This window comes from Pezoporus flaviventris, unplaced genomic scaffold, assembly GCF_033815535.1.
Source record: "Pezoporus flaviventris isolate CSIRO_AGI_PZ_B2104156 unplaced genomic scaffold, CSIRO_AGI_Pfla_v1 ptg000040l, whole genome shotgun sequence".
NCBI lineage: Eukaryota > Metazoa > Chordata > Aves > Psittaciformes > Psittacidae > Pezoporus > Pezoporus flaviventris.
Window position 1 is genome coordinate 11,257,633 of NW_026892588.1, and position 23,050 is coordinate 11,280,682.

At 43.9% G+C, this 23,050-nt stretch overlaps 1 protein-coding gene across 7 annotated transcripts in view; it reads left to right on the forward strand.

Moving 5' to 3' along the window:
• Nucleotides 1–221: 221 nt before the first annotated feature.
• The window catches only part of DGKD (diacylglycerol kinase delta), a 64,664-nt gene continuing 41,835 nt past the window's right edge, over nt 222–23,050 (forward strand). For 3 of the 7 annotated variants that reach the window (XR_009745489.1, XR_009745488.1, XM_061465342.1), the window contains exons 1-3: nt 222–400; nt 15,830–15,940; nt 17,129–17,209. Coding sequence is in view for 3 of the 7 variants with exons in the window: in XM_061465342.1 (XP_061321326.1) it covers nt 242–400; nt 15,830–15,940; nt 17,129–17,209 (351 nt within the window). In the remaining 4 variants the exon portion in view is untranslated. Of the gene's footprint in view, nt 401–8,199; nt 8,436–12,840; nt 12,860–15,829; nt 15,941–17,128; nt 17,210–21,727; nt 21,973–22,303; nt 22,430–23,050 lie in introns of those variants that run through there. The other 4 variants (XM_061465344.1, XM_061465343.1, XM_061465346.1 and 1 more) reach the window with 4 other exon arrangements.

Consider the following 23,050-nt stretch of genomic DNA (forward strand, 5'->3'; position numbering starts at 1 on the left):
GCGGCAGGGGCCAGTGTGAACGATGCTCGGGACCGTGCCCGTTCTCGCCCGTGTCGGGTGCGTGTGTATGGCCGGGGCCGGCGGCCTGCCTGGGCCCGCCTCTCTTCGCCTCAGCGGTTCCCCTCCGACATGCGCCATTGCGCGCGGGCCCCGCCAGAGGGCGCCGCAGCGACGGGACGGGCGAGCGGCTGCAGAGTGCGGCGGGAGGGGGCGCCGGCCGCGCCGCCCCGCACCGTGCAGCATGGCGGCGGCGGCGGGCGCCGAGCAGCCCCAGGCCGGGGTGGTCGCCGCCGCCAGCGCCGCGGCGGAGGAATCGTCGGACAGCGAGCCGGAGCAGGAGCCGGGCTCCCCGCAGAAACTCATCCGCAAAGTCTCTACGTCCGGGCAAATCCGCCAGAAGGTGCGTGCGGCGGGCGGGGGCCGCGGGCAGGGCCTCGGGCTCCAGCAGCGCTGCGCCCGGCTCTGCCTCCGCGTCTGTCAGCGCCGCCGCCTCCCCTCCCGCCCGGCATGGCCTGCGCCTCTGCCGCGGAGAATGCCCGCCGGCGATCCCAGTGCGCTCCTTTTGGAGTTGCCCAGGACCCCCCAGACCTCTCTCGGTTGCCTGCCGGGGGGCCCCTCCAGCCCGCCCTTCAGGGGGCTGCCGGCGATTCCTTCTCCACTCTCCCGCTTCTCAGGGACTTGCTGGTGACGCCCCGTCCCCCGCATCCACCCCTCAAGGACCTGCCACCGATCACCTCACGCCCACCCCGTTTTCTCCGGGACCTGCCCGCCATCCCCTCCCACAGCCCCCACCGCCCCTCACGGACTCGGCCATTTTCTCGCTTCCCCTTCCCCAGCCGCCCCGCAGGGACATGCCGGCGACCCTCAAACCGCACCTCGGAAACCTGCTGACAACAGCTTCCCCTGCAGTTCTTCATGGACTTCCAAACCCCCAGATGCTTCTCGGGGATCCCCATACCTAACTGCTTCTTAGGTGCCGGTCAATAGCTGCCCCCTAAATGCCCTTCAGTGTATGCCAGTGACCCCCTAACTTCCCTCGGGCTCTTGGAATTGTCCCTAGCCACCCTGCAGGTAGCACTCCCAAACTACGTCTCTGGAGTCATGTAGGAACCTTCCCAAGAGCCCAGCTTAGGCCACCTTCTTCCCAGTGCCTAGGTTCAGACGTGCTGGGGAGCCTCTCTGTCTTAAGTGATCAGTGTGCCCAGGCTGAGCAGGCCCCTGGCTTACCTCTTTTCTTCCTTGCTTTCTTCACCTGCATTATTTTCTTGGAGTCATGGAAGTCAGATTTGAGCTGCCCTCTATTATCTCATATATCTGACATATTTGACCTGTAAGGGCATTCCCAGGCCCTGAAGTTGTATCTTCTCCTTTTTCCCCATATCAGAGTTGCCGGGGGCTCCCCTCCTCACCTCCCTTTGCTTTCCCTGAAGGACCCTGTCACAAGCTCTCCCCCACTGCCACTTTCCTAACCCCCTTCCCGTGGCCCTGTCGGACATGGCACAAGTCACTGTGTCAAAGCACTGTGCTTTGAAAGGTGCATCCCTCATGGGGTGTGCCTTCCTCAGCATCTTCCCATCCTTTTTATGGTTGCACCCCAGTTTTCCCTATCTTGTATTGTGGTATTTTTCCTTTCTGTAACCATGTAGCCTCCTGTCTGGGCAGCAGTCTTATGGCTGGTTGGTCTTTGCGCCCATCTTTTTCTGCCCTACTTTGCCTCCCTGGTCAGCCGACAATCTTTTTTACCTTGCTTCCCTCGGCCGAGTCAGGTTTTACCCCTTTGTGGCTCATTCTGGAACAATAGTGCTGTTTTGAGGGGCAGGAACGGTCTTCTGCAACTGCAGCTACAGCTGTAGTTCCTCTGTATTGTTACTGTAAGAGAAGATGTGAAGATTTCCTTGAGCCTTAGGCTAGGAACCACCCACAGGGAGTTGCCCTGTTTTGTACTATTTTTATTATAGCTACATGATTTTTCTTTGTAGCCATTAAAATCCTGTATAACTCTTGGATAGTTGTGTGATATGTGTCTGCTTAGAAATACTAGGTTAAGTTACTCTTATGCCATCACCTTTCTGTTGTCTCTGGAGCATGGGCAAGCAGCTCTGTGAGTGCAGAAGGCTTGCTCAGTGTGATGCTGCTAGCTCAGTGCTGTGTATCTTGTATTCATAGTGAAAGAGAGTAAATATCTCTGCATGATGCAGTGCTGAAGAATTATTCATAGGGATCTTTCTTCTGCTGGCTAGCTTGCCCTGCTTTCAAACACATAATGTATTGTTATTCTGCTGCTCGTCATCATTATGCTACATTGGTTCCAGTTATGAAAACCCTGGTGACAAAGTATGGTCATACATGAGGACCATGTGCTCGCTTCATTACACATGGCAGGGCTGCTTCCTCCATCTGTGCAGTGCTGCTTATGCTGTCACTCATGGAGTTAAGGCACTGAGGGTCTGGGCTGTGTGAGTGAGATGGTTCTGTTGGCCACAACAGGAAACAGTGAAGCCCTCTACATGGGTTGGTATTCAGTGCATCAAGCAGATTTGAGCCATGCTGTAGCACCAGGTGACTTGCTCTAGTCTGCTGTGAAAAAAAAATAAATAAGCCTTTTGAGATCTTTTCCTATGCACAGGATGCTGAATATGAGAAATTTGTCTCGCTGGAGATTAAATGAACCTTGTGATTTCTTAATAACACTTGTGACAGGGGTCCCATGTGGGAAAGGAGGGAAGATGCCATAGTCTGATTTTAATACCTACATGATGATGTCTGTGATAACAGCAAGGATGATGACTTTCTCAGTGCCAGAGCAGGGACTCTCGCTTACAGCGAGATGTTAGAGATGCTAAGTTAAAAGGTGCATTGGATTTTACTTTTGTTAGAGTATACCAGAACATGTCTCCTTTTTTCTACTTACCTATTTGTCCAGTTTTACATACTTCCTGCATCAGCATGGCTGGAAAAAGCCTAAACCAGCCACTTGTACTATGTGAACATAAACATGTTAAGAGCAAGGATTATAAACAGATATTGTCTACAGCTATTAAGCCTCCTGTGTGTTAATCTGCAGAAGACCTTCTAAACAGTGAATAATTTTCTGAGTAAGCCCAGGTATTATGATATCAATGTTGCTTGTTGATGTCTTTTTGTTTCATCATCTTTTCTGCATGCTGCTGCATGTTTACTTCTTGGCAAGGAGCAAAAGCAACTTTGTGAGTAATCATAGCTCTGATGAGAGTTTAAGGAGCTTGCTTCCTCTGTGAAGGCAGGTCTAATTCTGAATTTGTCTATTGAGTGACAGAGTGCAGACTGTAACCTGCAGAAGCTGTTGGACAGGTCTGTCAGGGTGACAGTAAGAGATGCAGGCAGACTTTTACTGTGCCCTGAGGATATAAATCTCTTCTAACCAAATCTGCTGCTGTAGGTAGCTCAGGACCATGCCTGTGAGTACAGTTACATCACCATGGATACCTACTCTTAGCACAGCTTCAGTGTGAAGTCAGCTGTACCCATGAAGTTCCTCAGAATTTACTTGTTTGTCAGTCATGTTGAAGATGCTTTTTCTGTACTCTGGTCCTGTCATCTGTTGATTTTCAAGAAGCACTGTAAAATAAAGCTGCTTGCTTACAAGACCCTAAAGCTTCCATGAACTTGTTTCTGAGCCCACAGGTTGCCCAGGTGTGTTTGACTTAAATGCGTTGGTGTGGTAATACTGCGGGGCAAATGCAGTTGTTTGGATGTATGGGCACTGTGACTTTGTCAAGCAGTGTCTGAAGGCAAATCATAGCTAATATCTGTTTAGCTGAAAAATCTGTCCCTTGGGACGATACAGGGCAGGGGAAGGAGTAGCGGTAAGCTGTGTTTGGAAAGTGAAATGTACTATGTTTTAATGTACTTGGGTTTAGCTAGTAATATTTTTTGAGGAAGAGGAGAAATATGTTTAGTAGTCTCTTTATTATTCTGGGGAAAGAAGGATACCTTTTATGATCAGGTGTAGCTGCTAGTATAACGGCAGAGGCTGCAGCCATTTTGAGACCTGTCAGACTTGTACCAGGATCAAACTTCATAGTAAGGTGCTTTTAGCCCCGCTCCTCGTCTTAGACTGGCATTGGTGCAGCTAAAGATACTGTTGGTCAACTAAGATAAAGTACTTTTGAGTGGATGGGAATTAGGAAAGGGGTGAAATAAAGTAAGACAAGGATGATGTGTAAGGAGAAGCAACAGTTTCTAAGCTCCCACCTTCTAAGCAGTGTTTAGGACTCAGCTGGAATCAGCTAAAGTTGTAGTATCATCTCAGTTGTCACTTGGCATGGATGAAGACACAGTAAGTCAAAGGTGGTCTTGGGAGATGAGGGTGTGAAACAGAGGAGCACTGCACCTTCCATGAGCTCTGACGGTAACACACGCTTCCTCCTTTGCCCTGTGACCTTTCATTGCAAGCATCAGGTTACAAGCCTCAGAAAGCAAGAGTGGATGAATAGGACATGTTCTTGTTTCATTCATTAGTTAGTGTGATTTCCAGTGTGCCAGCTTTGGTATGTCGAGACCTCTGTTTACTAGGCAGGATTTCAGCAATGTCCTTGCATGGCATCAGGAGGACTTCTTGTTTAGACTAATTCAAGTCTAACTTCTGTTTACTTTTATGAGCAATTTCTGTGTAACATTTTAGGTTTTATAACCATTTATCATTGACTTAAACTTTTAAAGACAAGGTTGCAATATATTATTTCAACAGAGTTGCAAACAGAGCAAGCAGCTCTCCAAAGTTTCTGGGATATTGGAAGCTGCCTGGCTGCAGTAGCAGGGATATGTCAGGTTAATTTATGTTATAAAAAGCAGGATAAATTAACTGGTATTAAGCTTTTTGCTGTGGTGTACAGACTGTTCAGTATCTAAACTAGCAAGTTTCCAGTTTCTGTGCTGTGCAGCAGTCTGTGGTATAGATAACTTTAGCGCTATGGGAGGTTGTGATTCTCTTTCTGATTAGCAGCTTTGAGGTCTAGGAGCCACCCTGAAGCGTACAAGCAAGAAAAAAAAGGAGGAAGCAAAATGTTTCTCCTCATTTTTGTGCAGGTTTCCAGAACGGACTAAACAAGTTCTGAAACCTATAGTAGGTAGCATTAGTAACTGAGGAAAGCTCATTTTGTTTCTTCTTGTATTGCCTAATGGATAAAAGACCATTTTTATAGGTAAAGAAGTGTTATTTTTACTTCTGGAGGGCAAGCGTTCAAAAGTTTTCTGAGATGAGAGTGAGGAAATAGGGAAGTTTATTAGTTTGATACAAGTATTGAAAGAAGTGTTATAAGAAGCAATGCATTTCAGTGAAGAGACAATATGAAGGAGATATGCAACAAGTGAGGAGGGGATTTTCAGTAATTTATGGCTTAATTCATGTTCTGGCTGTGGCATCCCCACTGAAATGTCAGAATGTCTGGTTTTGTTATGCTGCCTTCTAACAGGGTGTCTAAAGAGGACATTTGGGAACTTCACATGTTGTAAACTGTAGTGGCTCATGCTTTAGTCCAGGTAGAAACTGAGAACTCTTCACTTAAAGAGGTGGATAATCACTGCAAAAGAGAAGTTCTTGTGATTGGATTGAAACTGAACATCTTGAGCACAGGTTTTATGAGCGTGAATTTTCTTGGATTAACACCAATCATACTAGTTCCTTCTCTGTCACTATGGAAAAAGGGAGGATTTTAGGCCACAATATACGGACGCAAGAATGTTTCTGTCTCTTAATCAATGCTATGTTTTGCATGCTCTTCTGGCTCAGCTGTTCTGACAAAATCTGGGAGGCCTCCCAGTGCTGTTACCACTGGTGTACTCTTAAGTTTTGCCTCACTGCTGGAGAGTTTTGGATGCTATGTGAAAGCAACAGCTGTTACTTCCTTTAAAAAAAAAAAAAAAACACATAAACCAACAAAACAAAGCACAAAACCACATACACTTGTAGCTTTTCTCGTTCTTTCTAACTATAGTTCAGGTTCCTGGAACCAAAACGCTAACATTAATCTGTTGCATGTTTTGAGAGCATGGATTTACTTAGACCACATTGCTAAGAAGTACGTTGTCAGGCGAGTAACTGTTCTCTCAAATTAGAGACAAAATAACGTGGGTATTAAAGGGTTTGGTTCTTCTTTAAAATAAAACTAAGTGAAATATTTAGAGTATTTCCTCCTACCCCAAACCTGTTACCAAAAAATCATTGATATTTTTCTTTGGAGGAGTACTGGATTGTGAATGAAAACTGTAAAATGTCTATCTCAAGATTACCCGGTGAGAAACTCCATCCGAGTATACCATCCGAGACACTGCTTAACTTTACCTTCTTTAATTACAAGTCCAGTGGGATTCTTTCTAAAGTAGCAGATATACCTGCATTCTTATGAGAGCAGAAATAAAGACAGGTTTTTGTATTCCCCATTTCCTTGAAAGCTTAAGGTTTAGAATAGATAGTGTCACAGTATCATTGGAAATTTCAGGACAAAATGCTGGCCCAAGTGAAAAGCACCTTCCTCTTGGAATGTGTTTTATAAAGGTTTCAAATGTACAAACAATTATTTAAAGGAATTTTTATTAACTCATCGCTTAAACCATTTGTTCCCTGCTTTTTCCTTACTAAGTGGTTATTGCTACTTGTTTCGCTAAGAATTTATGTGTCTCTTAAAGAAAGATGTTTCTGTTTGATTCTGCAGACCCATGGGACAGTTCAGCTTCAGGCAGACAAATAGCTGAGGCAGCAGCAGTGATCCACCTCAGCTGCCATCTTTTGTGGTTCTGTATAGCACGCTTTATATAAAGCACTCCAGAAAGCAGTGAGCTTACTGTGCATGCCTGATTCAGTAGTGCTGCACCCCTGCAGAAGCAGGCCAGTGCTTCCATAGGGTACAGTGCTTACTGTCTGGGCTACACGTGGAAATTGAAGCAGTTACACAGAGGAAGACATCCAAAGCCTGCTGCATTCCTTTTATCCGGAGCGGAAAAAAGGTGGCTTGTCTGGTTAAAACATTGCAACTGTTAAGTTTGGTAGTTGATTAGTAGGTGATTACTCAGTCTGGGTTTGGAGAAAATCTTCTTTCCTCACAGTGTCGTTGCTATGTTAGAAAGTTTTACATCTGATCCCTATTCTAATGTTGTGGTTTGCTTTTTTGAAGAAGTTAACACTGTCTTGCTTACATAATCTTTGCATCAAGCATATTGTGTTTCAATCTTGCAAGTTTTAGTCAATTTAGCTATGTAATATCCTAGCAGGGAGAGGTGATATCATCTCAGTTTCCCCCACAGGGAATTGAGATGCATGCTGCTTGTATCATATACACAAAATCACATAGGACATCCCCAGGTGAGCAGGGCACTGAGGCAGGTGTCACAAGCTTTGGGGTAATGTCTTGACCTGGGGGACAACTGCCTTTGCTGGGTCTTGAAAGACAGGAGTGTGGCTGATAAAATAGTGTATTTCTTCTCCTTTGCAACAATTCTATCTCTTTTTAAGTGAAGAGTTTCCAGTTTCTACTTGGGCTAAAGCATGAGCTGCTATTATTTGCTTTTCAGTCTGCTCTCTGCCAAAGCAGGTCAGAGCTGTCTTTCAGAAGGCGTAGATCTGTCACTGGGATCTTATTAGAAATCAGTTTTCTATGAACTCACACCAGCCCCTTGTGTTCTGTTTAGCTGAAAGTTAACAAAACGGTGTTCCCAGGGTTGTGCTGATCTTCCTTGTTGTTGCTGGTGCTGATCAAGATGTCTTGGCATGGTCAAAGGTATTTGCAGGACATTAAAACAGGGAAAATGGAAAAACAAATTAAAAACTTTGGAGTATCCTTTAAAAACCATGTTAAATGGATGAGGAAAAAAAAACTTAAAAGCATAGGTTGTTTAATACATAAATATGGAAAATCTGATAACACCAATTGTTACAGATGAGATAAAAATAAATTCTAAGATACCTTAACTATTAATTAAATGGCCAAAGGCCAAAAGTTGCTTTCTGCTCTCAATAGTGTAATCCCATTGGAATACCAGTTGGTGTAAAAGGATCAGGATTTGGCCCTACATCTACCAGCCACTACCAAATAAGGCTTCTTGCAGAATTCCGTAGCGGAGTTGATGGGAATCCAGACACAGTGGGAGGAAGCTTTCTCCCAGCCTCCTCGACACAAGGGCAAAGGATTCAGTTTTCTTCCTAAAGGTATAAATTTTAACTTTCCCATGTCCTGAAGTCCTTGTACCAGTACTTTCTGCTGGCTTTTCCTTCCTACTTGGCCAGGATCTCCATGACATTTAGCAGAATGGGAAGGATGGGGTGGTTATGATTGCAAGGATGAGATCCACAACTGTATTCTGGATATGCTTTCCCTTATGTTCGCTATTCTTTGAATAGCTCTGATCTCGCCTTCCCAGCTCAATACACTCATATCAAATGGACCTGACATGCTGCTATGGTAAGTGTCTGCCTTATTCTACCTGCCTGTGAAGGCTTAGATGGGCAGTAGTATTTTTTGATAATAACTTGTCTCTCTCTGAATGTGTAAGAGTGTTACTTAAGCTCTGGTGGTATAGGCTGCAGCATTAGAGGGTTCTGTGTACAGTGCTGTGATTCGATATGAGATTATATTGCTGCGTTTCAGCAGCAAAGCCCTGTGCTTCTGAGTTAGTATAGGGGATTCCGTGGTGCTGGTGCATAGCTGTGTGCCAGAAATGGCTTGGAGATGGAGGTTTCACAGCAGGTAACGTGTTTTGACATTTTTTGTTATGGGGAAAATGCCCTAAGGAGGGGTTGTAGTTGTGCATATGTAATTTGAGATGGTATAAAAAATAGCAGCATATTTTCATGTTTATACTTAAATGTATAAAGCTCATGTTTAATTAGTACTCTCTAAAATTTTACTCTGTTCCAAAGTTTACAAGTAGCTTTTAAACTGTTGCTTTTTTTGCTTTGGTTATCTCTTTGGATGTACTTGAGCCCTTATCATCCAGTTTTGCTGTAGTCTGCTGGGATGACTTGAGCTTTGTGCTCAGTTCCCCTCTTGTGATAAATGTGCTTGGGAAGTATGCCCAGAGCCTATGGAAAGCATACTCTGAGGGCTTAAGCAGTTAGCGTGCCAGGAGTTGTCCAGCTACTAACTCATCCTGAATCAGTGTGCTGGTGTGGTTTTCATTCTGTCTTCTAAGTAGCTGACCAGAGTATTCATCTATTTTAAGTACTTCATTTGGAGCTCTCTAACTGAGCTTATTTTACCAGGGGACTGTGTGATGATATGCTGGTATGTTGTATTTCCTTTCCCATATATGTGCAGCCTTTCTGTGTGCTTTCAAATTTGTTTTTCTTTGTTAACTTGTTCACTTTAAGTCTGTGGTGCTTGTTCCTTTAGAAGAGAATCATTCACAATAGTAGCAGCTGAACAGGATATTGAAAAGAAGCTGCATCAAAGACCTTTTCTTACTGGCTGCAGCATTAACTAGTGAAGAATAAAGTGTATGAGTATTTGTTTCTCTGTGCCTAGGTAGATTCTAACTCAAGCTGTTTCAGTATTTTTTTTGATGCAAACTCCTGTTTTTCACTGCTGATCTGGGGAATAAGCTTGCATTTCCTGTTTCAGTGACATCTCAGATACGCTATCAGCAGCTTGCTGCACTCTGTTCTGGATTCTGCTTGTCTTAGTAGTTGCAGAGAGGCTGTACTGAGAGCAGTCAGCCAAGGCTTCTGCTGGTCTCTCACTGGGTATGCAGAGTCCAGCTATATCAGCAAAGCTGGAAGTTAGAAAAGAGGATGGATTGGGAGGAGGGTTGTCGGGGGAGATTTTGCAGACTTTTGCATGTGCTGTGACCTGACATGGGTGCTTCCCAGTTTACAAAACATAGGTTATTAAAACAAAATGATGTCAAACAACTTAGACTAAAAGCCTGGACAGTACCCCATTCATCAGTGGAGAGCTCAGCTCCTGTTCATTGACTGACAGCCCTAGCTTCTACTTTGATGTTGATTCCAGTGGCTGACCTCAGATTTTCTTTCCTTTTTCCCCTCTTCTGGAGGCCTTTTATTACTGTGAATACACATAATAGCTTGTCCTTTTGATACCAGTGGAAGAAACCTCTATGCAGTTTTCAGTTTTGCAAAAGGCAAGTGCATTCAATGTCGAATTCCCAAACAGGGCTACACAACCTGTGTAGTCCTAATTCCTTGTGCTCCCCTATGGATCTGTATAGCTGTCTGTGTGTCCCATACTTAGAATTGCTTTGCTGATCCAGATTTCCCCCCTCCAAGCTTCCTGGAGTTAATTTCCAGGGTGTGACCACTGTCTGGTGGAAGGATGTTGCTCTCCAATTAGCTTGTTAACCCCTACCCTTTTGACCTTTCGTGTGTTGCTCTGTGGGGTTGTTTAGATTTATTCCTGTAGTTTCTGTGTTGGATCTACTGTATTTCATTTGATTTTTAAATAATTATTAGTTCCGTATTTTTGACCACAAAGAGCTTTTATTGAGCCAGCTACTAAAACTGTTTTACCCACAACAAGGTAGAGCACTCCTGATTTCTACCTGCTCCAACATGGCAGGATGCCATGTTGCCATGTTTAAGTGACTGCGGATCTACTTGCATCTTTTTTGCCAAGCTTACCTGAAGTCATTGGCTGGATGATGTTGCTGGGTGTCTGGGGATCAGCTGCCTGTAAAATTACATTGTAAACATGTATAGAGATAGTCAATTTTGCATATGCTTTTCAGTTTTTCTCCTTCTCTGTGCATTTGGTGCTTCCTTTAGTTAGTTGTTTGTTGTTTGGCATCAGCACCCTGCTCAAAGTTTTATAGTACATACAAATAAAAATAGGCTGTGCCCTGAAGTTTTTACATTCTGAAGACACATGGAAAACAGAAATCCAGATGCTGAGGATTTTGGTGTTTGGATTCTTTAATGGCTGTTTAGATAGATTTGAATGATTTTCCTTGTACACAGTTCTTTTTCTGCATTGGAAGGAAACACCAGTGGATCAAAACTTGTGTTTCAGATACACTGCGCTTAGTAACTGCCCCTACGAATATGTCATGATCTCAGTTGTAAAATAGGTTGCATTGTTCTTCCTCTGTCTATATCGAATGCAGTTTGGAGCCTCCCTGTGCCAAAGGCCTCTTGCCAGCTTGGGTATGGTTGAGAGTTGTCTTTCCTCTGGTTAATAGGGTCTTGTTTACCAGATTAGGAAGTTGATTCTATCAAGAACAGTACTTCCAAATGGAGGCAAGAGGCTTAAGCTTCAGGAAAGGATGAGCTACTGCTGTGTTGCACATAGTGAGCAGTACTACATGCAGGAGAACAAGGGATGCGGTCTGAAAGTAGCTGAAATCTGATGTGATTGTTCTTAACTTTCTACTAGAATCATTCAGTTTATCAGTATAGAAAGCATTTAATCTGTGTAGGTTGGTGGGCTGATCTCCTGATGTGGGTTACTGGGTACAGAGACTCCTCTGACAAGTAATGCTGAAAAAAATATGACTATGGTTTTGTGAATGACTACTGTTAATCATTTGGCTTCTTATTCTTACGAGATGGGACTGTGTGAAAGGGAAGCAGTCAAGCACAAGACTCTCCCTGTATTAAAGTCCTTAACTTAAATCCTATGAGTTGTTTGAAACCATTCCCATTGAGGTCTGTGGCAAAGCTTTTCTTTTGTCATGTCAGGATTAGGCCTAAACCTGGCACCCATTTTGACAGGAGAAATCTGAGAACGTATTATTTCTTTTCCTAAATATCAAGTCTTAAAAGGAGATGAGTTGGGGGGAGGGTTGTGTATGGCTCACCCTGAACTGAACTTTTTTCTGCAGGAAGTTGCTTTTCTTCAAGGCCAAAGATAAATAGTGAAATGCTAGAAATTTCCTAAGACCTGCCTTTCAGCTGTCTAATCATATTCTTTGCAGAGATGCTTAAGACTCTCTGCTGTGTGCAGTGTTGCTTTAAATTGTCAGTTTGCTCAGTAACCTTTTTTACACTGATTCTTAACATGATAAAAGGCGGTCACTACTGAAACTAGTAGCACATCATTTTAGGCTTGATCCGAGTTGTCTGGACATGGAGTGCCGTGCCACAGGACACACCATGCTGAAGATAAATGTAGCTGGATAGAAGGCAGTCTGGATAGTTCCATCACAAACAATTTTTGTATTTACCCTTGATAGGATGCACATAATGAAACCTCATGATGTTTCAGGGCAGCAGCTTTTCCTGTGGGATTCAGTGTATACCACTAAAACTAGATGTGTTATGGGAGAAGTTATTTTACTTTTGTCTTGATAATTTACATGCCTGGTAATCTGATCAGAGAGATCTTAAATTAAAAAGGCTAGAGAGAGGCTGTGAGCAGAAATAACTGTTCAGCTTCCCCCTTTTCTTTCATTTGCTGTCACTGCTGTCAGGTCCTTACCCAAGTTAATTCTCTTCAGCTGCATTCCTCTGCAAGTAGCAAGTCCTTTGGCTGTAAAATTAAAATAGAGGAGGAGAAAGGCAGCAATGTCTGAATTATTTTATAAAGTCATCTTGATCTTATCTCCAGCTCTTTCCGCCCAAACCCACCAAACTCTTTACTGAGCTGAGTGCCTATAAATAGAACAGCTGCTCTCGTGCAGAGATGGGCAGCTCTGAACCAGAGGCTTGTTTTCTCTGAGCAGTGCATGCATGCGAGAGCTTGCTTCTCACTGGTCTTTCATGTCTGAGTTATGTAGCTGTGAGGTTTTCTATAGATAGAGGCCGGCAAATGACATAAACTGCTGCTTAGGGAGGGGCAAGGTGACCTCTGGGATCGTTGCCTTTTGGTTAATTAAAAAAAAAAGAGGGTTCTGTTTTAAAAGAGGAATGGAGGAATGTACGTCTTGTGCAGAGGTGAGTGAGCCCTGCTGAGGTGCGGGGAGCTGAGCAGGGCAGGTGGGAGCAGTGGGAGCTGAGGAAAGCAGAGGTATCTTTCTGCTGTGAGTTACTGTTCTGGTGGGCTGAGCAGGAGTTTGAGCGGCCAGAGTGCTTTTGGCTGAGCCTGGGGAATGAGAAGCTCTGGCTGACCCCAGTTTAAGCATATCTGAATAGGCAGAGCTCTGAAACCTCCTGCAAGTTATTTTTTTATTAGACTCCTGACTGACTTGATATATTTGGGCATTGCATCCTGGGAGTCTTCCCCAGGATTTTTAGTTCCTCTTGGACTTCAGGTCAGGGCTTCGCAGAATTCAGTGGCTACTTTTCCCTGTCTCATTTCTAAACTTTATGTGCTTTTGTTCAAGAATGTTCTGTCTTAATCTGGAAAATCTCTTGCTACTGTTCCATTTTCTTCCCTTCAGAAAGAACTGCAGAAATGTATGATTTCTTTAGCATGGTGATTTAGATGCTGTTGCTTTGCATTTCGCTTTGATACTCAGGTGCTGGAGGATAAAGTAACTCATCAGAAAGACATACACACACATGCATATTCCAGCAGGACTCCACAGAGTTAGTAGTGCTGTTTGTTCTACTTGGCAGATGGGAGATGGGTACACACAGAGTGAAAATAGCTTTATTGGGGTCTTGCAAAAAGTCCAAGGCAGAGTAGGAACCTGAATGCAGATGGTTTGTGGTTGCAGATGATTGCCTTCAGCTCAGGCCTCGCCTTCAGGGTCATTTCCCCAAGGGATACTGTTGGGTCAGTCTTTGAACTCAATTTTCCTTTACACTGAAGCTTCAGATTAAGATCATGGCCGAGTTTCATATTCTTTGCATGACACCAGCTCTAAGTTAGTTTAACATCCTCTTTCTTGGTATTGCTATATAGTGTGTTTGACTTGTGGACCCAAGAGCCTCTCCCAGATGACATATAGCATCTTAAGAGTGTATTCTTACTGCTCTGTCCCTGCTGTGACTTGTGGAAGATGTGTGCCAAGATGTATTTCAGAGTTCTGGGGAGCTGATGCGGGAGATGGCCATTTTTTGATATGAGCTTAGTCTTTGATCACGCATTTTCATTATCTCTTTTCATTTTGTTGGAAATACTGTGGAGTTTGATGGTTCCTGGTTGAACCACGCACACTGAGCTGGTGTTTGCCTGAGCACTGACAGGTGCTCCTGCCAAGTGTGCGGGTGGCTTTGTGAAACAGAACACTGGGAAATGGTGAGATTTGGTGTTCGCTAGCCTCAGAGCTGGCCAGGTCCCAGGCTCCCAAGGTAGATGAAGCTTCTTTTGGAGGAGATAGGGGAGCTGTCACCCTTATCTCTTTCCCAGCACAGTGGAGGAAGGTAAATAGTGGCTCCTATGGCTGGCAGCTCTCTTTCGAATGCAGAGGTATGCGGGAGCCCACTCCTTCCCAGCTGATTTGTGAGCAGGGGCATCACCATGGTGGTCCGGGCCCTATGATCTCTCAGGCCAGTTTGAGGACAGCTCAGTGGAGCGAGAGAGAAGCACGTATTGTCAGACGGATGTTTCTTCTTGGAGTCAGCATTTTTTTCCAAGTGCTTTTTGAGGAAACTTTGAGCTTGGCAAAGGCCAGTGTGTGTGTGGAAAGTATTAAAATCTGCAGCTGTTTCAGAAAGGAAAGACCCACATTAGAAATATATATAGCATTTTTAAAGCAAGCTTAGTGCCCTGGAAAGGATTTCTAAAATGAACTAAACCCTGTGGATCAGTGAGAGTATTTATTTTGTGCTCCTGGCACACCTGGCTCACTGCCTGGCAATGTGCATTTAGCACTGTGTTTGTGAATTGATACTCATCAGTGACCTGACTGTTACAAATCTGAGCTCCGCTGAGACCTCTGGTACGTTAAAGCTGTGTAATTTTCCTGGCATCAAGATACAGAATAACCTGTCTTACAAGATTGTTGGACCATTTGTTTCTTGTGTTTTAACTGTGTATTTATCGCATTGGGCTCTCTCAGCAAGAAGTGGGCTCCTGGGAGCTGTTTCTTGGGGAGAAAAGTAGGTTTCTTGTGGTTCTGAGGCATGACTTAACACCTTTTGCAGTTCCTAGGCAATACCCTCAGTTAGTAATTTGGGGCTGAACCCTCAGCTCTGACTTTTGTCTTTCTAAGCTGCAGTTCTTGAGATTATTTTCATGCAGCTATTCCAGCAAAGGAATCTATTTGACAAAGTAGAATGAAGTGCATGTGGATGAGATATATACCCCTAGGTATGCGTAGTATGTGAGCAAGCGTATGGGACTGTGTATGCTGGTATGTCAATCTAGTTATAAAGCAGTTAAAGGGAAAAAAAAGAGGCAGTGTGCGTAGACAGTTTTGGCGCTGCAGCCCTGGGAAATGGCAGCCAGCCAGAGAGTGCTGAGGCTGGGCCAAGACTATCTGAAGAATACCAAATGCTGAAGTTGGATATAGCTCCTTCTTCACACTACTTTCACTCTGCCTTGTGGGCCTGCAGCTTGCCAGCTCTGTGCCAGGTAGATGCTGATAATTTTGCAAGACAGAACTGGAGATAGGGACAGATATACTGTGGTGTGTATGTGCGTGTAATCAAATGCCTCTTAAATGAAAGGCACAATTACCCACAACTGAAATCTGACCACAGCAAGTTTAACTGTTGCACTCCCTTAGTCCTTGTTAGACTTTGAAATGCTCATTCAGTCATGAGTTCTTTATCTCTTTTGGTGTTAACACTGGAGATGAAGATAAAACTGCACCCGATGTGGGTTGTGCACTGTATGGTTTGATCTTAAATTTGCTCACTTTTGTTAGTGAATTTGTTAAGCACTTCCAGCAGAGGGCACTAAGATTATTGATCTCAAGATTCAGTCTTCTTTGGTATCGGTATGGAGTGGGAGAGCATAAAAGATGCCTGTCAGTAAAATACGTGCTTCACTCTTCTCCTCTCCTTGTTTTGTAGACTATCATAAAAGAGGGGATGCTGATGAAACAGACCAGCTCCTTCCAGCGCTGGAAGAGACGATATTTTAAGCTGCGAGGACGAACACTCTACTATGCAAAAACTGCTAAGGTAAGGTCTTGACAATACACGAATCCAAGGGAAGAAAGTTAGTTGTGGGAGCTTTGGAGGCAGATGGGTGTCTGTGAGAAGGCAGCCCTCAATAGGTGAAAGACCTCTGCTGTTTAAGCACGTATCTTCAGGTTTTGTAGTTAGTAGAAGATTCCTGTGTCTTGCCTCATTCTTAGAATCTTCGGGTTTTGAGTAAAGCATCATGTGGACATGTGATACTGATCTTCTGATCTTCCAATCTCCCCCCTCCCCAGTACATTTTAGTAGGTGTCGTGGTTTAAACCCAGTCAGGTAATTCGTTCGCTCACTTCCCCCCCCTTTCTTGCCCTCCCCCTGCTCTCGGAGGGACAGAGAGGAGAATCGAAAAGAATGCAACTCCCACGGGTTGAGATAAGAACAGTTTAGTAACTAAGGTATAACACAAATCACTACTGCTACCACCAATGATAATAATGATAAAGGAAATAACAAGGGAAGAGAATACAACACCTCAGCCCCAGCCGACCGATAACTCGCCCCCCTCAGCCCGACCAAGCACCGACCGATACCTCCTCCAACCCTGCAGTCTCCCCAGCCCTTCCGGCTAACTCCCAGTTACATCCTGGGCATGACGTGCTGTGGTATGGAATACCTCTTTGGTCAGTTTGGGTCAGGTGTCCTGTCTCTGCTTCCTCCTGGCTTCCCCTCCTCCCTGGCAGAGCATGAGGCTCACAAAGTCCTTGGCCAAACCAAAACATCTCTATCAGCTCTGTTCCCAAGCTAAAAGTCAAAACACTGCACTGCACCAGCTACCAAGAAGGAGAAAAAATGACTGCTACTGCTGAACCCAGGACAGTAGGGAATGGGTTCTCAATCAATAGAAGCTGACAAAGAAAGGGAAAAATGTGAATGAAAAAAGTTCTTGATATAAATATGTCTCTTTTCACAAGAACAAACCCTACTTTTTAAAAAAAATCTTTAATAAAAATAAAGTTGTCATGTTCACTGCCTGAAGACAGGCAAGTGCAAGCCCCAGTGTATGGAACTAGATGTCCAAGTCCTTCATGTTGTTGGTGCTGGGTTTTTCCTTCAAATCACATAAGGTTCTGATGGAGTCTGCTAGGCAGACGTACAAGCATGTCCCTTTAAGTGTGCTGCTTCTACACTGGATTCAGTAATTCATTGGGGTTTTGAATTTTTTCTTTCCAGTCCATTATTTTTGATGAGGTGGATCTGACAGATGCCAGTGTGGCAGAATCCAGCACTAAGAATGTCAACAACAGCTTCACGGTAGGCTTTTTTGCATTGTTTTCCATTCTTGCATCTTTCCACCACATCTCTTCTCTTCTGCAGAGCTTAAAAACATCTTAACAGTCTTTGCAGCATCTTTTACTGGAAAAAGCTACTTGTTTTCCTCATAACATCATAATTCATCTCCATGCATGTGGGAAATACCATGGGTTACTACATATAGTGCTAGAACTTTGCATTCAGGTATTTTCATCCAATAGGAGGATTTGGTACAAGCCATTTATGCAGTGGGACAGAAAAATTTGTTCTGCTGAGGGAATTGGGGGTGATATTGATGTTTATGCTGGAGATCTTGCTCAAGGAATTTAGTTTTCCCTTCAGGCCTTAAAATATGTAAACTTCTTTCTCTGACTTTATTTGTGTGTGGCAGTACGTGTGTTTTATATGCATACTATATATAGTAGCAAAGCAAAAGGAGGAACAAAAGTCATATAGAAATAACTGTGGAATTGGTTTAGAATACTTGTTAGATGTGAAATATGTTTGGAAATGTCATGGTGTCGCTTCGTAATTTTCTCCAGGCTTAGTAACTGGGACAAAAAATGTGTTGCTGAGGTGCAGGTGTTCCACAATCTCCATTTTGGGGGAAATGCCTGGTGTGCAGAAAAAAGCTTTTAACAGCCGTGCAGGGTGAGTGTCAAGCAGCAGCATGAGCTTCAGAACTGGCTAACGGCAGTAACCTCCATGTAGCCTCTGAAGAGGTCAAAAGGGAGGGTGTGGAGAAAGGAAGCAGCAAAGTGAAGGGGGGAGCAGTCCAGGTAGAGGGAGGAGGCTGATACTGTAGGTTGGTGACTTGCAGGTGGTGACCAAGGCTGAGCAAGTGTGCCTAGAGTTAATGCTTTAAACATCTGGCAAAGGATGTTTCTGTTACGTAGCTGTAGCTTTTTGCTTTGCAGTACCTTTGCAAAGCAGCTATGATGCCCACCCTATGTCCAAATGAAATCCCAGCACTTACTTAAAGTTTGAAAACATTTTCTGCATCCGTAATTGGACAAGTAAGAGACACATTTTGGTCTCATAGTGAGTAGAATAAGGTGTCAGTGTGTGTGCACAGAGAGAAGGATTCTGCAGTGATTTCAATAGGGGATTACATTTTCAAGAATTTGAAGTTATTTACCTGGAAATAAAGCTTTTTTTTCTTGGGTTTTGCTTCAGTTTTCCCGTATACAAACAAAGACTGAATTTTCAGGTTACTTTTTTGCTTATTTTTATAGCTGGGAGAGATCTAATCTCTGTCAGGCATACTGTGTAGGGACAGGAGGAAATGGTGTGTTTGCACTCTGATTGCCCCATCTGAGTCCAACAATGAAGAGTTATTTCCATGATTATGGTATCAGGCTCTGCCTTCCCTAGAGTGTAAAAAGTATAGGATTACTTTGATGCTCAAGTAGCAGAGTTTGCACTGTCTCCAGCTGATCACTATGTAATGGGGTTCAGGTAAACTTAATTAAAACATCTCTTCTCTTAATTTCTATCAACTCTTTCTACCATGGCTTGTAGAGAGGTTTGACTGTGGTTTACCCTAAGCTATACAATTACTTAGAAAATCAGAGGGTTGCCTTGTCTTGCTGCTGTTTGGTCTGCCACATCACTGCCATCAGTGCTTTGGATTCCTTGCAGTCTTGCAATTTCCTCTCTGTTTTCTTTGAGAGCACTCTGTTTTCCCCTGTATCCCTCCAGCTTGGTTATTTTCTAAATTCAGTGTTCTCTGATGCTTTTAATGTTTTTTATCTGTTTCAAATCAGTGGGACTTACTGAGCTTTTATCCTAAACCAAAAACTTCCAACATTTAGTGTTGTATAGCAGAGAAAGTTATTCTGGAGTTTTAGGTGTTCTGGTTTTCTTTTTGTTTCTGTGTTTTCTTCAATGGAGACTGGTGGGTTTGGATTTATGAAAGAGTGGTTGCTTTCTGAGGAAACTCATCCTCTATCCAGGCATCAGTACTGCTTAATGTATAGATTTTGAAGGTCAGGTTGCATTAATGACACTTCTGAAGTACTAACAGAAGAGGTGGAAAGCAAACACTAGATAAACCACTCAAGAGGAGCAGTGTGGATCCAACACAAAGAGATAATAAGGGTGACCAGTCAGAGGAGAAACTGATGAACAGTACATGGAGAGGCAACACCTTGAGAGAAGAAAACCAGAGCATGGAGCCAACAAAGGTTATATCACATAAACAGAGGAATAAAGGTTAAAAATCCAGCTGTCAGTAAGCCTTTTACATAGGACATAAGTCTTGACAGCTGATTTGTTTGCTGTTAGCAGACAGCAGAGGAAGAAGAGCGAGTATTACAACACAGACCTCTTTCTCTAAAAAGAAAAGTGTGTAATACAGGTTCCACTGTTGTTTACTTAGTTGATCTTGCATAGATTTCTTCAGTAAGTGTATCCTGTTTGGGGACAGTTTTCAGGACTGCTACCCAGAGTTAATGGATATGTGACTATAGAATGGGCTGGGAGTATGTGACTAGGGACATCTTTGAGCTTAGGATGTCATACAGCTCTGTCCCCTGAGAGGTGTAAGGAAAAGCTTTATGTTTAGCTATTGTTCCTTTAATTCAGGTCAGGCAGAGTAGCTGCAGAGTTATTTAGCAGGAAGCCTCTGGGGACAAATCAGATAGGAGTCCCATGTCAGGCTCTCTTCTCTCAGGACGACTGTAGGTGTAATATTTGCTGCTTCTGTCACGTCTGCCACTGGTGTCCTTCTAAGTCATCTGTCTAGAAGGTAAATTATTTTGGGATGTCTGGGCTGTAAGTAGCTGGTTCTTTATATGTATGGCCCTTAGTACCTGGTGCATAGATGTCTCACCAGTGGATTTTCCCAGGAGTGCTGTCTTTCACAACACCTTAGAGGATCTGCTGGGGTACAAACTCAGCCATCACAGAATCACAAAATTGTGAGTGTTGGAAGAGACTTCTGGAGATCATCCAGTCCAACCACCTGCCAAGGCAGGGTCACATTGAGCATGCTACACAGGGACGTGCCCAGGCGGGTTTTGAATGACTCCACTCTGGTGAGCCCAGGGAGACTCCACGACTCCCTGGACAGCCTGGTCCAGTGCTCTGCTACTCTCAACATAAGTAAGTTCTTCCTCATTTTGAGGTGATCTCCTTGTGATTTAGTTTATGGCCACTGTTCCTCATCCTGTCGCTGAGCACCACTGAGAAGAGTCTGGCACCATCCTCTTGGTACCTGCCTTTGAGATATTATATGCATTAATGATAACTATGTTGTCCTGGTACTTTAGACCCATTTATTTCAAAGATAGTGATCAGCTTTTAGCCTGGATTCTTGCCATTGATGTGTGCCTACATTTGTACTCGTTATGAGAGAGCAGCAGCGTTGGATGGGTGAGGTCAAAGCCTGACCCGGACTTCTGAGCAGAGCTTTCCCAGCCACACCCTGTGATTTCTGAAAAGCGGAGGATTTGGGATCACACTGGATGCCCTGGGTCTTCCCAAAGAGACTTCAGCTGTTTTCATGAGCAATTTTTTCTTGGACAGTGCAATTTTGCAGTAACTTGATTTGTGGATGTGCTCACCTAATGCGTTAGCCTGCAGTTGCTTTAGGAGCTTTAAAACAAAATGCATGATGAGGATGAGTTCTATGCTTGAACCTACAATAGTTTTTGATCCAGATCATTCCAGGAAGCCTGGGATTTGGAGATACAAAATGACTTCTTTACTTGTATTATGGACCTGAATTATCCAGCATTCCCATTCTAACCTGTGAAGCCTGTGAGGTTTGGGGAGCACCAGTGGTTCTAACTGTTGCTCAGGCCAACACTTTGCCATCACAGCTGTCCCCTCAAGAGTCTGTGAAAGGACTTTGGGTCATTTCCTTAGGCCCAGTTTTGTAAATATTTGTGTGTGGAGCAAATTCTTACTCCTCAGGTTGTTGGTGTGTTGCCTGAAGATCTGCCTTTTTCTAGAAGGTGCCAACTGAATTAAGCCTGCTGCCTTCAGTGCAATTGGCACAGCTGAAGGAGTGATCGGTTCATTGACCCTTTCCTGCCTTGTGCAGGATTTGTGTAAAGCCAAGGGGGGGGAAAGCCCCTCAAATATCTCCAAAACCCTAACTAAAAAACACCTGTCATCAAGAGGAGAGGGCCAAGGAAGGACGTTAGATCTTTCCAGGTACATATTTTGCGTATCAGTATGATTCTCATATGTTCCAGTTATTGCTAGCAAATGGTGATGTAGTGGTGTGGACTTTTGCCCTCATAATTCACATAACTTGAATTGCAACATTCACTTCCCATCCCATTTTATTTTGAGCTTTGAAATCCCATAGGAGGAAGCTCCTCTCTGTGAAGGGACATGTGTAGTTTAATCTTTCTGATGCTTTAGTGGAAGTGAAGCTCAGTCAGGAGCTGTGCTGCTGACCCCTCCTCCCTAGTTAAAGGCTCTTCACTGGAAGAGGTGGTGCCTGAACTCCTCAGCTCCTGTAAACCCTTTTTTGTTGTGAAGTACCTCTCAGCTCAGCCGCAGACAGGAAACAGCATATTATTACAGTCAGTGCCTGCCTCTCCACTGCCGTCAGAAGGAAACTTATCCCAGCTCCTCCTTAAGCAGACAGCTAATCAGCTTGTGGCAAGTGGAACATAGCTCAGGAAGGCTGACCACAAGAGGAGACTAATCCTATTAATCGAATGTCAAGCAATCTGTTCAGGTTCCTTTCTTTTCTGAGGGAGTAGGCTGCTCTGGACACTAGATTAGAGGAAGATTGAACATGAAAGGTAAGAGCAGGAGTCCCAAGTTTTCTGGACTGAGCATTGAGAACCATGGCACCTGTGGCAGCATACCAGATCATCAGGAGCTCAGGTTCTTTGGAATAAGTTTGCTACAAGCTCTTAGTGGTCAGGTGTTTGCACAGTGTCTCCTGTGTGGATTTATGTAGCTAAGTTCTGCAGCACAAGGGTAGAGGGAAATGCGTCTGCAGTGCTGTTGAAAATGCTGCACCCATCAGTTAAGAAAAACTGTTTATTAACTGATGATTCATCCTCATCAGTGGCACGGGAGAGAGGAAGTACTGAGATTAGAGTAATACCTCTCTTCCAGCACTTGTCTGTCTGGAGGCAACCCTGGTTGTGGTAGGTTGAGGAACACGGATTTTCTGGTGCTCCTGAATGAGAGCGTGCTGTCATCTCTGAGAAGCAGTATGGATGTCATTCTTCAGCTGTATCGAAGCCTGAGGTGTGCTACATTTTTTTTGTTATTACAGTGTTGTTACTTAGTGACTTTATTCAGTGGCAGAAATGCCAGTTTCTGTCTTGTGAAGCTTTATTGTGACTGAACTCCTTCAGACTGTAGATTTCTACTGTGTATTGTCCTAGAACTTGTTGGTGCTGTGGAGAAATAGGATGAATCTTCCTTTGGGGATAATTAACCTTTCCTAAAAGTACAGGGCAAAGAGCTTGAACTTCAACAGAAGATGGAAGTGCTGAGGATGCTTCCTGATGGGGATGTTGATGTCTGCAGATGCATTTCACAATGAAACGAAAGTGCCTTTGCCTCTTCTGTGATTTTGTGTCAAGTTGAATTTTTCGTATTAGTGCTTTTAAGTGAGAAGATCAGTGCTTTTTAGCAGAGAATGCACTGAGAATGCATACTCTGAAGAGTATGGTTTTGAGAAAGTGAATATCACTGCTGAAGCTACATGTTAGGCAGAAAGTCTTCTGCTTGAGTGTAGTGCAAGAGCTGTGTGCCTGTGAGGCACTGTTGAAATGAGAACCCAGATCAGAGGTTATTGTGCTGGTTTGAAATAGAAGCTTCAGGAAAGAGCATGTGACTTAGTTTTATGAGGAGAATGAATAT